The 15545-nt window shown below is 49.7% G+C and overlaps 1 protein-coding gene across 16 annotated transcripts in view; it reads left to right on the forward strand.

Annotated features, from left to right (window-relative positions):
• The window catches only part of AGAP1 (ArfGAP with GTPase domain, ankyrin repeat and PH domain 1), a 315433-nt gene that overhangs the window by 51727 nt on the left and 248161 nt on the right, over nucleotides 1–15545 (forward strand). For 5 of the 16 annotated variants that reach the window (XM_048310085.1, XM_048310090.1, XM_048310087.1 and 2 more), the window contains exon 1: nucleotides 13686–15209. The exons of 6 other annotated variants lie outside the window; for them this stretch is intronic. In XM_048310085.1, coding sequence (XP_048166042.1) covers nucleotides 14186–15209 — 1024 coding nt within the window. In that variant the 5' untranslated portion in view covers nucleotides 13686–14185. Of the gene's footprint in view, nucleotides 1–13683; nucleotides 15210–15545 lie in introns of those variants that run through there. 5 more of the 16 variants (XM_048310092.1, XM_048310094.1, XM_048310093.1 and 2 more) reach the window with 2 other exon arrangements.

Consider the following 15545-nt stretch of genomic DNA (forward strand, 5'->3'; position numbering starts at 1 on the left):
ACGAGGCAAGGTCAGGCCAAAACCTGTGTAAAACCTGTCTGGTTTGTTACCTACAGCTGGAAAAAAACACCCAAACCCATTACTCAGGTTTGACACAACTTTCTGGAAGTATTTTCCATTCTCTACCTCTCCTCTGCTCTCCCCCCAGCCCAGGTATTTTGCAAGTCTGTTTCAGGTAGGTTTCCTGTCCTATGTAGACAAGGATATCCATGAAAACTGACATTGCAGGAGGAATGAAACCCACATTAGGTGCAGCTGGCCCAGGAAGGAAGTTCCTGGGAACTGAGCTGCAGGCTTGACACTAAAGGATTGCCAAGGTACCTGTCTCTGTGTGTTTCCCTGACTCCTTTGAATGTGATCCTAATCCCCTGTGAGAGGAGCTGGAGGCAAGCAAAGACTGCTGGTGGTTGCCCAGCCTTTTCTGCTACAGTGACCAGGTGCTGCTGCCCAGTTGCTCCAGGTTCCCAGTTGCTCCAGGTTCCCAGTTGCTCCAGGAAAAGCTGTCTGCCTGCTGATGGTGAAGGGTGGCAGCTACAGGGTGACAGCAGAGCCTCAGTGCTCCACCTGTGGCTCTAACCCAGCTCATCTGTTGAGATTGTTCACAACTGAGACCTGCCAAATTCAGTGAAATACTGTGCAGAAGCTGCAGCCTGTTTTCCCAATATTCCCTAGCACTGGCTGGCTGAAGGGCCAGACATTTGTTCCTGTCTGATTTCTGAGGGCCAGTCTTTGCCAGCCTGATGTTTTGGCCTCTGCCTGACAGATGATTATTGTTGCTGAGCAGAAAATCTGCCTTGCAGCACAGAGTTGCTTTTGTTCTGCTGGCCTTGTGGCAGTGGATTATCTGGCCTTAGTTACTGTAGACCCTACACTCCACATCCCTGCCACCTCACCTGCTCCAGGTGACTTTGTGCCTTAAGTGTCATCTCCATCCTCTGCTTTCAACCAAATTCCTGGTGGAGGTGGCAGATGCACCGTGTGCTTCGGCTAATCTCAGCAGTAGTTTACTGAATCCTGATTAATCAGTCCCAGCTTTTGTGTCCTTTAGTCCTTTGAGGCCCTTTAGAGGTTCAGGTGGTCTCCAGTCAGAAGAACTGCAGTCACCAACCTGGGGGTAAAATCCAAATTTCAGATAAGCCAGTTCCTCTTGGAGTTCTCACCCTCCTGTGATCACGTAATGATTTATTTTTCTATTAATTGCAAAGACAGGTTTGCTTCACTTTCTGGATGTTGAGCACATTGTGCCTGGTGAAGAAATACCGGGGAAAGGATAAGGTGGGTAAAGAATTTTGCACTAAAGTGCTTCTTAGCAAGATGCAGTTGGCAGCCATCTGTATTCTCACTCCTTCCTTTGAGAGAAGACATCATTCAGTTAGGTTTCTTTTTACTGCATAAAACCTGAATTGTTTTCACTTGTGAAAAACCCCAGCTACAGTTGGAACTCCTCACCTGGCAGTTTCCTCCTTGTGGTGCTTGTTTGGTGGGACAACAATTGCAGTCTTTCTCTCCTGAGAATATTCCTTGTGCTGTGAGCATCCCAATTTCGGTGAACAAGGAAAAGGGACAGGTCAGAATTATTTCTGCTAATTGTTCAGCAAGCTGTATGTTCTGGAATTCAGTATTTCTTCAGAAGATCTGTGCCTTCTACTTTAATAATGATTCCCCCCGTTCACTGAACTTCAAATAACTTCACAGCTTGAATCAAGATGAGCTTTTCCCAGGTAAAGCATGGTTTTAAATACACCTCTGATAACCTTTGTTACAGCATTTGGGTTTTAATTAAACATTATTCAAGCATGTTCTGATTGTACAATTCATAACTTTGCAAGTTAATTGAAATTAACAAACACCTTAAAAGTGCCCAAATGTAAGAAACTGATAAATCTTCAAATGAATTTACTCAATTAATCTATTTTTTTTTTTTATGAAGTAAGATTTAATTCTGGGAACTTGAGCTATATAATAAAAAATGGGAATCATGGTGCAAGCAATCGTGTGTGATTTAGCATTTCTACAAAATTGTTGTTAGAATCAAGCGGGTGCGAATCATCCAATTGAGAATTTCCTTTTACAGTCAATAGCTGTCAGTATTTAGTTTCACATATGCCAAGAGCAAACTGTTTGACTTGGACATAAAAGCCACAATAAAAGTTGAAGGAGCATACTTGAAAATCCTTTCCTGATAAGAAGGGAAGGGAAAATAAAGCCATTCATTGTTTTTCAAGGTGGACAAGACTTGAATTTTTGAATGAAATTTTGACACAGTGCATTCTCTCTGCTCAGGAAGGCAAATACATTATCTGCTCAGCTTTCATCTGTTATAACTAATCTTAATTTTAAAGCAGCCTTTAAACCTCCAGCTTCAAAACCTGTGTTCTCTTGATTTTCCTGTGTTTGCCAGGATATTCAGGACTCTTGTTCACAAAGCTTATTCCACGCTGAGGTCATTAATTCGAGAGACTTTAAGACAAAACTTAATTTCTGCTAAGTAATCCAGGCCATTAGCAAATGCTGTGGCTTCAGGCTGAAAGAACAGTTCAAATTAGGAGCAGCAGAGGGCTTAAGTTTTCTTTAATTATTTGCTTGTATAAGAAATTCACTCAACCCCCCTGTCTGGGGTATAAATGGAAGGATTCACAGCATCATCCTCGTGCAACAATTTCTATGAGCAAGGTTTCAAATACACATTGGGGGCAGTGTTTTGGGGTGCCAGAAATGGATAATAGTGGTCATTAACCTGTTTTTCTATTCATGGTGGAATTATGAAGGTTGTATCTTCTTTGTATCTTCTGGGTGTTGGGGTGAGGAGGGAAAAGAGGAGGTGCTTGAGGGTATTTTTCTGTTTTATATACACTGTACCCTCAGGGTTAGTTGTTCATTTTCCATTATTTTCTTCATGATTTTTCATTTTCTATTTCCTGTTGAGGTACAGAGTTTTTGAATGAAGTGGCCCCTTTTCTGGGAGCATTTCACTAACTAAAGGCATGTGACAGCAGATATTAAAGGAATGAAAAACTTCAGATACTGTCAAATGGAATATCCCAGAGCTAAATTCCACGAGGTGATAATGCATTATGATCAACACAGTTGAGAGAAAAAGAAGAAACAAAAAAACCCATCAAAAATCGGTTATTTCAGCTCAGGAATATAGAATTTGCAAGAACAACCTCACTTCACAGCATCCTCCTCTGTGCTGCAAGATCAGATCATGAAGGCCACCAAAAGGTCTGTTAGGGGAAATAAGTAAGAATCCAAATGATTTGCTTGGAAAAGGAGCTGAAGAGGCTGTTACATTCCATCTGTTGATGCAAGGAAGAACAGACTTGCTACAGATAATTTACTTCAGAGTGGCACAGCATTATGAAAATGCAGGAAAACCATAAACAAACCAATCTGTTGCATCAGGACATGTGAAACCTGCTGTAAAATCCCAGAATGGTTTGGGTTGGAAGGGACTTTAAAGCTCATCCACTTCCACTCCTTGCCATGAGCAGGGACACCTTCCACTATCCCAGGTTGCTCCAAGCCCTGAAATTTCCTCATCATGGCTGTAGAAGAGCCCTGAGCAACTCTGGAATGGTCAAATTGTTCATCAGTGTCAGCTGACTAAGAGAAACCTCCGTGGTGTTCAAGTATTTACAGCAAAATAGGCTGAAGTTGCCCTTTAAAACAGCCAGTGTCCTTTGTGTGTTGTCAGCAAATGTGTCAGTAAAAAGAATCCAGGATGAAATCAGTGACAAAATGAGTAGGCTTTGCTATTTGGAAAGAAGTGATCTTTAGCTACAACTTTTTTTTTCACCCCCCTCTTCATTTGGTCTGGAATAAATGCAATACCTAGAGAACAGTCATGTTATGTCAGGTGTTAATAACAAAAAATAGCTTCCTAGTGAAATTACTCTAATTCAGTTCTTTTCTCTGTGATTTCTTTTTTCTTTTCTTTTCTTTTTTTTTTTTTTTTTTTTTAAGTAATTTTGATCATGTGCCCGAGTTTTGAAAGATGAAGTTGTTCAACATGGCTGAGGAGAAGTATTTCGTAAGAGCCCTTTGATTGCTGGCCTGCTTGCAGCATGTGAAATTTTTGACAGCAATCTCGATTGATTCTTCCATGTTCAATAATGTGTTCATTCCAATGGTATTTCCTGAGCAGCTGGGCTTGCTTAGCTTTGGAGCTAAAACAGCAAAAGCAAGGAAGCGAATTTTCCAGCCCCCTCCCCACCCCCCCACCTTTTTTTTTTTTTTTTTTTTTTTTTTTTTTTTTGGCATGTTAGAAAATGATGTTAATTTTTTTTTTTTTATCCTGTTAATGAAATGGCATGGAAACCACTGGAATAATAAGGGGGGGGAGAGCAGGAGCAGAAGTGGAGGACCGGGAGGAAATGGCACATTTTATAGTCCTGTGCATGGTGAAAGGGCTGGCTTCAGGAATTGGCTTCTCCTTTCAGAACCATCCTAATCAAAATTCATATAGAGCTGTGTTTCCTGCTGGTCTCTGAGTTAATGAGTACTTCTGTTTCAGGCACATCTTCTGAAGTGGTAAAGGATGAGTTTGCTGCATTAAAACTAATGGTAGGTCTTCAGATAACAGACAGATTGTCCATTGAACTGCTGCTTAACAGGGATAGGGTGTAAAAAGTGGGATGTGAGATGGTGAGGGGAGAATTTGAGTGCTGTCTTAGTGCATTGAGACAAATCTGTATATTGTAAAAGTTACTGTTAAGAAGTGTCTTCCCTCAATGGAAAATGCTGCTGTTCAGATTTTAATCTTTTGTTCAGGCAGGATCTTTGTCTATTGATTAGAGACAGGGTGAACATACAGAAATTTGGGATACAGATGGAATTGTTCCCTGGGAGGGTGGGGAAACCCTGGCACAGGGTACCCAGAGCAGCTCGGGCTGCCCCTGGATCCCTGGCAGTGTCCCAGGCCAGGTTGGATGGAGATTGGAGCAGCCTGGGACAGTGGGAGGTGTCCCTGCCCATGCTGGGGTTCAGAAAGGGATGAGCTTTCAGGTCCCTTCCAGCCCAAACCAGTCTGTGATTTTATGATTCTAAATCTGTTGAAAGCACTGCAGTGCTGGTGTTTAACAGCATTTCCCAGCTGATCCAAACTGGTGTTTTGGATCTCTGCCCCCTGCCACTGTTCAACATTCCTGCAAATCTGGAGGGGAACAGCCGAGCCCCTGCAGCTTCCCTGACTGTTCTCTCACGCTGCACCTTGTTGGTTTGCTTGTACATCCCAACAACTGTAATCCTTCACTGGGTGGGTTTCTTAGGGATAATTTCTGGTCTAAATGGAGACTCCCCTTCTCTTTCCTTCTTCCACATGCACGGTGGTACTTCCATTCCCGAGGTGTTGTGCAGGTGTAGCTGCTGGGTTAGGACAGGCTTGAGCCAGCTGTGTAAGGAACTGAACCTGGTTGGGTTTGCAGCTTTGCCTGGTTTGTTTTACCACCCTGTTTATGTCCTTCAGTGCCCCTTGGGTCAGTACACGGCTTGCAGAAAAGTGCCTACCCAAAGCCACTCTCTTTGTGTTTGTTAAAACCTTTTTGGCTTCTTAGCTCGAGGATGGCTTGAAAGCTCTGCTGCTCAAGCTGATTTCACGTCACATTTTCTTTACTACTGTACTCCATTTTTAAAGAGGGAAGCTTTTTAAAAAGTTTGGGCGATGGTTAAAAGCCTTCACAGACGTCATGGTTTGTTCAGTCGCAGGAAGGCATCGAGCAGGCTTTTAATGCAAGGCTTGCATAACACAGGGGTGGCTTATTGAGTGCAGCACCTGGAGGGTCAGAGCTGGGAGCAGTTCCCATCTGCTTTGTCCTCGATCAGGGGGCACGCTTGTGTAATCCCATGCAAAGCCTGGCATGCAGATGACCTTGATGTATACCCACAAAATACCCTATAGAGGTGGGTTATGCAGCTGGAGAGACAGACAGAAGTAGTGCTGTAGAACCACAGAGGGGTTTGGGTTGGAAGGGACCTTAAAGGCCATGGGCAGGGACACCTCACACTAGCCCAGGCTGCTCCAAGCCCTGTCCAACCTGGCCTTGGGCACTGCCAGGGATCCAGGGCAGCCCCAGCTGCTCTGGGCACCCTGTGCCAGGGCCTGCCCACCCTCCCAGGGAACAATTCCTTGCCAATATCCCATCTCACCCTGTCCTCCTTTTGTTTAAAGCCATTCTCCCTTGTCCTGTCAACTACAAGCCCTTGTGAAATGTCCCTCTCCAGCCTTCTTTTCAGCCCCCTTTAGGTGCTGGCAGGCTGCCATAATGTCTCCCTGAAGCCTTCTCTTTTTACATTTGAGTGAAAAGCAGCACTCGGAAGTTTCTGAAGTTGTAAGAGGGAGTGTAAAGTTGTAACTGCACCCCAAGCCTCTGCTCCCTGAGGCAGGTCCAGTCTGAGCCTGTGGAATGGCTGTGTCCAGAATGGAACACCAGAGCTGAGAGGCCTTCTGTCATCTCCGTGGAGATGAGACCAGACTATCCTCCCCATTCCATTCCTGTTCCATGCTTCCTTCATTTTCCTGCCTACAGTCAAAAAACTCCAGAGTGGAGCCTGGGATACGTGTTGTGACACTTGACTTTGCAGGGAGAGGCAGAGTAGTGGCAGCAGTTTACTCAGGTTCCCAGCAGAGTAACACTGCTCAGCTAATAGATGGCTGTGGCAGGAACAGGTGTCATGGCACATCCTCCCTCTTTCTTACCCTGATGGATCCCAGTCCGTGCTTTTAGAGCAGCCCTTTTCCATCAGCACACAACCCTGGGGATTCATGGCCCTTCAGAGCCTGCCTAGGCTTCATGCAGGTCATACTGTTACACTGAGTACTCACCTAGATCCTTGTTAATGACAAATTCACGTGCTTCCAATATTTGTGAGCTGGAAGTTTAGCCAAGAGTGCTTTCTTGAGTTCTCTTTGCCTCGCTGCAGTGCAGTCTCTTTGAGTGTTTAGGTGATTTGAGGTGAAAAACAGCCTGCCTGAAAATGAGGAGCACTGGATAGCTGGCAGGCATCTGGAAATCTTCCTGCTTGTGAGGTACTGAAACACCACAAGTAATAAGCAAGAGGTGCAGTCCTGAGTTAGAATTGATGCTGCCTGTCAGAATATTTTACTGTGCCAGAGAGGGGATTAAAGGAAATGCATGATAGCCTGAGTTAAAAAGCATTTAGCTTCCAAAAAAAAGGCCATAGTATCCAAAATGAGGTAAGGATTTATTGAAATTGGTACTGTTTCTTATTGAGACAAACATGTGTATTTATTTTAATGTATTGTCTATTAAGAAATACCTGTATTTGAAATGAGGTTCTGAAGCAGCATCGTGTACAAACTCGGATAGCTAACAGCCCCCTCAGGGAACGCTGGGTGTGTAGGAAGATGAGTTTTCTTGTAGTTTATTCTTGGAAGCTTTGCCTGCCAGCAGCTGAGAGGGCAGGCAGGTGACAGGAGCAGCCTTTTGGAGCTGGTGCTTTTCTGAGCATCCCTCAGATGGCCGAGGTGCCCTGCTGCTGGTTGTCGGTGTCTGGGGTGTTCTGTCTCGGGAGATGAAAAGAACAGCAAGCAGGGCTCCTAGGTTACACAGGCAGCCTGCTTAGAAGCAAATTAAAGTCACAGAATTCACATTTCTACAATGATCCTGGTGAATAAATGCAATATGTGGACAGATCTACGTTGGCAGCTTGGATTGAAGTGGAAGCAGGGACCTGGGATCACGTGGTGAGTTGTCTGTGGGAATGGCTTTAGCATTGGCTGTTCCATCCCCAGGACCCTGGGGGAATGGCAGAATGATAAACCAAGTTTATAGAAGTACAAACCAAGTTTTATATCTGTAATTCAGCAGTGTAGCTCTCGGGACATAAAGCTTTAGCTTAAAGTATTAATATGTAGTTTCTGTGATCTATTTTGTTTTTCCCATGTTTTATTTTATTTTTGCCTGTTCTGTTGCTTCAACTAATTTCTGTAGCAGCAGCAGCAGGATACAACTCCTCTGTCAGATGATGTGATGTAAAAAAACCTTTACCTAAAATGGGAAGATGAATCTCACACTCAATTCTCTGGATGCCTCTTCGTTTAGTGAGAAGATAACTGAGGACCACCCTGGTTTATTCAGTAGAAATCCAGCTGCAGTCAGGTGTGTTGTTTTGTTTTTAAGCTGAGGAGAAAAGCACAAGGATGGGCACAATATATTAATTTTAACGGCTCCATCAGCTTGGGGGCAGAAATCAAAAGGATGATCTTAGTCATGCAGAAGAATTCAGGAGGTTTTGTGCTCTTTCCCTTTAAAAAGGGGTTTTGTTCTGTTCTTTTAAGTAAAATGTGGGGATCAAACCTGCTACGCCTGGACATCAGAGATTTTATGGAATTTGGAATTTGCTTGAAGGTTATTTTTAAAAATAATACCACGGTTTAAAAAAAAAATCGTAACTGATCAAACTTAATTTTTTTCCATTTCACATAAAGATGGGTGATCCCTTCACTCATCTTTAATGAGTGGATATGAGTCAAAGGTATTTCATTATGCTGCTTATAAAATAAGGCAGTCTTACGAAGCAAGAGCCTTTTAGGCTTTGAAGTACATAACAGGCATAACTGATGTGAAGGAAGTACCATAATCCATGCTTAGAAATGAAAATGATGGTGACTTCTATTATCCCGTGTGGTAGAATATCCCTGGCAATAGGACATGGCCTTCCTGGAGAAGCAATGCCAGCCTTTGGGAGCTTGAAAGCACCTGGAATGTTGCCTAAGGACAGCTGGGGCTTCCCAGGATGTGCTGCTGGAACACCCTTGCCTCTGTATTGCCTCTTCTTGAAGTGGATTAGCAGGAGAAGCAGCTTCCTGGTATCCCATGACCCTCACTGGAGGGATCCCAGATGGATGGGAGGCACAGAGGAGCTCTGGCTGCCCCTGGATCCCTGGAGCTGTTCCAGGCCAGGTTGGACATTGGGGCTTGGAGCAGCCTGGGACAGTGGAAGGTGTCCCTGCCCGTGGCAGGGGGTGGCACTGGATGAGCTCTCATGTCCTTTCCAACCCAAACCATTTTGTGGTTCTGTGATGATACTTCAGTGTTGGGGGCTTTAAATGGCTTTGCTGCACCCTCATTTTCCCCTGAATACAGGCATACAAGCATTCTGCCTCTCTCCTGGTGAGAGAAAGACAAATGATTGAGTTGCATCTTTACTGTGCATCCCATCGCCCTTACTCCCTTTCCTGCTCCAGCATCCAGTGTTTTTAGGACAGGAGTGTGCTTTCCTTGTGCTGACAGCAAGATCATTATTGATGCCAAATGCTGACTTCTTGCTGGTAGCCCCCATTCTCTGCTTTGTTGTGAGATGTCTCTGTTCGTCATCTGAGTAAAGAATTGCCTACAGTGAATTCAGGCCTGTTTAATGGACAAGTGCAGAGTGACAGGAGAACACAGATCAGTGCCTTAATGCAAACCCCGTGGCTCGAGAGAGCCCTTGAGTTTGGGCTCTGTGTTGCTGGTCCCCTGCAGCACAATGTTGTTCTGGTCCAGATGCCTTCTCTTGTTTGCTGGCTGAACGCTGATCTGTGATGACAAACAGCGGATGGAGCGTGGCCTCTCCAGGAGACAAAAGTTGAAATCACATCCAAATTACTCCAAGAATTGCTCAGGTGACCTAATTTTGCCTTCCACAATCAATTTGTCAAAGGAACCACTACTTGGAGTGATACTGTGTGTCTAGAGTTTAACCTGCAGTCTGCAAGGTCTATTTAGGTCTGCTTTTCTCACCAAAAAAGAAAAAAAAAAGACAACGAGGGCAGTGAAGTGTCCAATAAAATCCAGAACACGGGCATGTAAACAAGCAGCATCACAGGAATTGTATACCTGAAAGGTTTTGGCAAACCTCTTCAGGCTGTCTCAGCATGGAAATGTTAATTCTGAGATGCTGCTGATGTACAGGAGGCATTTCATAGAATCCTAGAATTGTTCAGGTTGGGAAATACCCATGCGATCATCCAAGTCCAACTGTTCTTTCTCCTTGTCTGGGCTTTTACATTTGAGTGGTGACTGTGTTGGATCTGCTGGCAGAATATGAAACACCTGTAAGGAATTAAGAACAAGGAAGTAAAGAATTATGATTATAATTCTTTTTGCAAAGAGTTCTTGGGAAGAGAGAAAACGCAGCGCCTATTTTACATCTCTTGGAATGACACAAGGAGTCTTTGCTTTGTAAAGTCAGTACCAGTAGTATTTGCTGCTCACAGCGACCTTGCTTTGCAGCTGTTGGAGAGCAGGAATGCTTCTCCTGCCAGCAGGGTCATCTCTGCAGTTGTTCACGGTGAGCAGCGAGTGCTGTGTGCTGGGGATGTGTCAGCAGCGATGTGAAACTCAGCTCCAGAACATCAGCCAGGGTGGGCACCAATGAATGTTGTGTTCGGAGAGCTCCCTCTGCACTTACTCTGAACTTACTCCTCTGCACAAAACTCTCACACGAGTTTTGCTTGCAGCTTTTTAAAGATGTATTTGAGAAACCCGTGTTTCACTGACTGAAATAAATTACTGAGCTCATTGCTGAGAATCGTGAAACTCTAAATTTTAGCAGAGACCTTCTCCTACGTGGGAAATGGCAAATGTGACCTTTTACTCGCTACATGGGATGGAGGATTTCCACGGCTCTACTTTCCAGTGTGACTGCATTGGAGGGACAGCAAGACTTTGTCAAGCAAAATCCTTTTGAGGGGTGTTTCGTGCTCTTGGCAGGAGGTCACAGAGCAGTTGGCAGTGTTGGAATGAGGTGGGATGAATGGAGGGTGTAACCCCCTGTGTCACCAGCCCCTGGAGTGGGGCCGACACCTTTCAGAGCCCGGTATTTATGGTGCCTGCGCGTCCTGCTCTGCTTCCAAGTGCCTGTGGAATGAAAGGTGAGCGGGAGCCGCTGCCGAGGGCCCTTCAGGACACGCGGCGTAGGCTGGGAGCCAAATGACTTGTTTGGGTTGGCTGCCGTGGCTTCTGGCTGCTCTTGTCCCGGGGCCTGAGGGACTTCTGCTGCTCTGGGAGCGGAGCTGTGCTAATTGCGGGCCGGGAGGAGCGGCAGGAGCCGGGCTGCGCTCGCTGCTTGGCTCGCAGCCCGGCCGGGGTGGCCACAGGCGGCCGAGCGGTGCTGCCCCGGGCAGGATCCCCGCGGTTTAGGTATTGCCTCCGCGGGCATTTTGGAGCTCTTCCGGAATATTAAACATGACATGCCTTGCGCTGTGAAGTAGGTCCCTGCTCTGAGATAACCCGGTGCTAGATGAGCAATTAAGGCAGATTTCTGTAGTTCCTCCGGCCGGGAGTGAAGGGGGATTGCAGGACCACCACATGATGGGCTTTGCACCACCAGCACAGGCGGCTGCAAAACAACCTGTCCTATTTACAGGAAGCCTTACAAGAAGTTGCGGGGTGGTAGGTTGTGATGAGTAGCAGCAGAGCAACCTCCGAGTACCACTTACTCCCCGCAGAAGAGCTGCTGCAGCATCCCGAACCGATGATGGATGTCCGCGTTTCCACCCCGGTGCGAGCGGAGCACAGCCCCGAGCGGGGCGGGATGCGGGGAGAGAGGGGCGTGTGGGATGCTCCGGAGAGGGCTGCAGGAATGTGCCGGCTATTTGTCTGCGCTTAAAAGTGGTTCCTCTGGAGGGGTCTGTCATCCCGGGAAGATGAAAAATGGTTGATCCCGCTCCGGGTGAGGAGGCTGCGCTCCCCGCGCGGCGCGCTGGAAAGCGCGGCCTGGATCGCGTGGCGGGATGCGGCCGGGATGAATCCTGGCAGCCCCGCGCACTCGGCGTCTGGTGGGTTCACAGATTTGGATCTTGAGAAAAACATAAGCAACAGTTTTTTACTCTTAGATTCCTATTTAATAACAGGTCTTTTCTCCCCCTCCTTCTCCACGTTCAGGTTCTTTCTTTTGGAAATACCTACTGGAAATGGCCTTTTCGGTGTCAGAGAAATGGAAAAATGTGCCATCGTTCTATGGCAGCGAACAAACATTTAGAAGGAACTGGAAATTATTTTCAGGCTGGTCCAGGGAGACCCCTTAGAATCCCAGGGATGTTAAATATCATCTTGTTCCAGCTCTCTGCCACGGGCAGGGACACCTTCCACTAGACCAGGTTGCTCCAAGCCCCTGGTCTTGATCAGGTGTGTGCTGAAGATACACGTGCAGCTCTATTCCACGGTGAATGGAGCCGAGAGGAATAATCAGTGTTAATGAGTGCTAAGGACAACGTATTCTGTCCTATCTGGAGAAGTGAGTTAAATCAGGAATTCTCTGTGGTGATGGAACAGCGGCGTGTGTTGTGGGGTCGCAGTGTCATCAATGCACTGATCTGTGTAGAGGCTGGGACCCAGAGCCTCCCTTGTTCCTGGCGTGAGAGCCCGGCCTCCCACCTGGAATTGCTCCTGGGGGTGTGCCCTACCCAGCTCATGCCAGGAGCTGCTCCTCGATGAAAGTGAGGCCCAGCCCTGGCACAGCTGCCCGGGGCAGTGGTGGAGGCCCCATCCCTGGAGGGTTTTAAAACACCTGTACACGTGGCACTCGGGCACGTGGCTTAGTGGTGGAAGTGGCAGTGCTTTCCTTCCTTTGTACACCTGGTTTTTTATTGCTTTTGTCCCTCGCTGGCATTGGTAAGGGATGTTTTGGCTGTAGACGTGGGAGGGAGGTGCAAGGCAGCTGGAGGTGGTTTTTCAAGCTTGACTTTTTACGGGATGTTAGGCACGGAACCTAGAAACCTCATTTCTAATGTTGCTTAACTTTGTTTTCTCTGCCGTCCTGGTTTGTGAGTGACTAATATTGGTGCTTAATTACCTCAGCATCCCTGCAAAAGCATTGGCAAGCTGGGTGTGAAAGGAGGTGTGTGTCACACCCTCTTCCAGCTGTGTACAAGAGCCAGGTTCTGATCAAACCGCTGCTTGTGAAGGGTTTTTGCATGACTAACCAATCTAGTAATGAGGCTTGTTAATTGTGCACAGTGTTGCAGTGAACAAATATTTATTAAGGAGAGTCACAGATAAAAAAGTAAACCGGTTCTGGGTAATTTTGACTATTTTTAAGGAGGAAGCGTTGCTTCAGTTCATTCTGCATCCGAGATCTGAGCCCAGGTCGTGGTCCAAGCTGATGGGCACCGCATGCCTTGCCCTTTCGTGGGCCTGGATCAATCCTGGATCCTGTTAATACATATCAGTACCTCAAAGGCAGGTGCCAGGAGGGTGATGCCAGACTCTTCAGTGGTGTCCAGTGCCAGGATGAGGAGCAATGGCCATAACCTAAACCACAAGAAGCTTCACTTCAACACGAGAAAGAACTTCTGTACGTTGAGGGTGGGAACAGGCTGCTCAGGGTGCCTGTGGAGTCTCCCTCCCTGGAGCCATTCCACCCCCACCTCGATGTGTTCCTGTGTCACCTGCTCTAGGTAGTGCTGGCTGGGCACGGGCTTGGACTGGATGATCTCCAGAGGACAATCCCGTGCTTCTGGACTGCTGATGCTGCTGGCAGGGAAGCGTGAGGTGTGTACCCCTTTCCCGGGCGGAGGTGGCAGAGGGAAATCCGGGAGGCGCTCTGCTGCCGCTCCCGGGCGAGCGGGACTCCAGTCCGGCGCTTGTGCGCTGCCGGCTGGCGCGGCCGGGCCCCGCCGCTCGCTCCGCGCTGCCCGCCCCGGGGCGTGCGCCGGGCGCTCCGGCACCGCCGGCACCGCTCCCGCGCGGACCTTCCCGCGCCCGCCGCTCCGCCGGGCCCGCCGCGGATGCTAATCGGATTTACCCGGCGGAGAGGGCAGGAAAAAACCCGGCCAGATCCGCAGCCGTGCGGCCGCGCTGTAAACAATGAGCTTGGAGGCGGCTGCTGCAGCTCCCATGCCGTGAAGACCGGACCCGGGCTCCGCGGGAGGAGGATGCGTGCCTGGATGTGAGCCGTCCCTCGGCGCCTCTCCGGGATGGCGCTGCCATGGACGCCGGCCGCCGGCGAGGAGCGCAGCCGGAGCCCAGCCTGACCCCGCCGCAGAGCGGGGTGTGACACCGGAGCTTTTTTTAAAAATTATTATTTATTTATTTCATTATTTTTTAACCGGGTTGCAGTGGTTTGTGACTCTGCGTTTCCAGCCACCCCTCGTCTCTCCATCCATCCATTCATCCATCCATCCATCCATCTCGGCGCCGATGCCCGCGGTGGCCGCCGCTGCCTGAAGGGCAGAGCCATCATGTACCTCCTGGACAGCAGCGAGCCGCCGGCCGCCGCCGCCTCCTCCCCCGAGAGGATGCAGCGGGGGACCCCGCCGAGGAAGACCGTGTACCGCATCTCCGTGACCATGGTGAAGAAGGAGCTGCTGGGGCCGGAGAGCGGCCGCGCCGGCCCCGAGCTGCCCCGGCGCGGGCGGAGCCGCCCGCCGGGCTCCTCCAGCCTTACCAGGGCCGGGCTGCTGCTGCTGGAGGAGGAGGAGGGCGAGGAGGAAGGCGAGGAGCGGGACAGGGTTCCCAGCCCCTGCGGCTTCCGCACCTTCAGGACGCTGAGCACGGGGCAGCTGGAGCTGGGCCGCCTCAAGGTGCCGAGGAGAGCGGGGCCGCCCGTGCCCGGGGCGCCGCGGGGCAGCGCCGGACCCGGAGAAGCCGCGGCAGCCGCTGCCGCATCCCCGCCCGGGGAGGAGGGCGACAAGGACGGGGGGCCCGGGGAGCAGGCCCCGGGGGAGCGGGGCCACAGCCCGTGGCGGCAGCCGGGGCTGCTGCGGAGGAGCTTCAGCTTCAGGCACTGGAGCGGCGGCGGCGGCGGCGGGGAGCCGGCCCGGGTGCGGCGGCACAGCAGCTCCGGCTGCCTGCCCGGGCCGCCGCCGCCGCCCTCGCCGCCCGCCGCGCTCCCCGCAGAGCCCCCCGAGAAGCGCAACACGCTGGACGTGGGCGAGGTGCTGAGCCAGGCGGACCCGCTGTCCCGGCTGGAGCGCTGGGAGCGCAGCAAGAGCAAGAACCGGACCCTGGATAACAGCGACCTGCAGCGGCTCTCAGAGCGGCTGGGCCGGGAGGGCCCCGCCGCCGGCACCGAGCACCGGCTCCTGCGCTTCTTCAGCGGCATCTTCGCCCGCAGGGACGGCCCCGCCGCCCTCTTCGGCAGCCCCCACGGACGCTCCCCCCGCAGCAGCTTCTCCAGGTCCAGGGCTTATTTTAGCAGCCTCAGGAGAGCCGCCGTGGACATGCAGTCCAGCTCCGAGAGCATCAACGGGTCCCCCCATAAAGGTGCCCGTCCTCGTTTCATCTGGGCGGCTCGGCATCGGTGCTGGGGGATGGATGGTGGGGTCAAGGGGCTGTTCTATGTGAGGAGAGGGAGATGCTGCTCTGGGGTACATCAGAGTGGAGAAGCTCTGGCGCAGGTTGCCCAGAGAAGCTGTGGCTGCCCCTGGAACCCTGGAAGTGTCCAAAGCCAGGTTGGATGGGGCTTGGAGCAACCTGGGCTAGTGGAAGGTGTCCCTGCCCAAGGCACGGGGTGGAACGAGATGGTGTTTAAGGTCCCTTCCAACCCAAACCATTCCATGATTCTATGGGTACAGTGTGTTTTGAAAAGCACATGGTAGC

This window comes from Corvus hawaiiensis, chromosome 7, assembly GCF_020740725.1.
Source record: "Corvus hawaiiensis isolate bCorHaw1 chromosome 7, bCorHaw1.pri.cur, whole genome shotgun sequence".
NCBI classification, from domain to species: domain Eukaryota; kingdom Metazoa; phylum Chordata; class Aves; order Passeriformes; family Corvidae; genus Corvus; species Corvus hawaiiensis.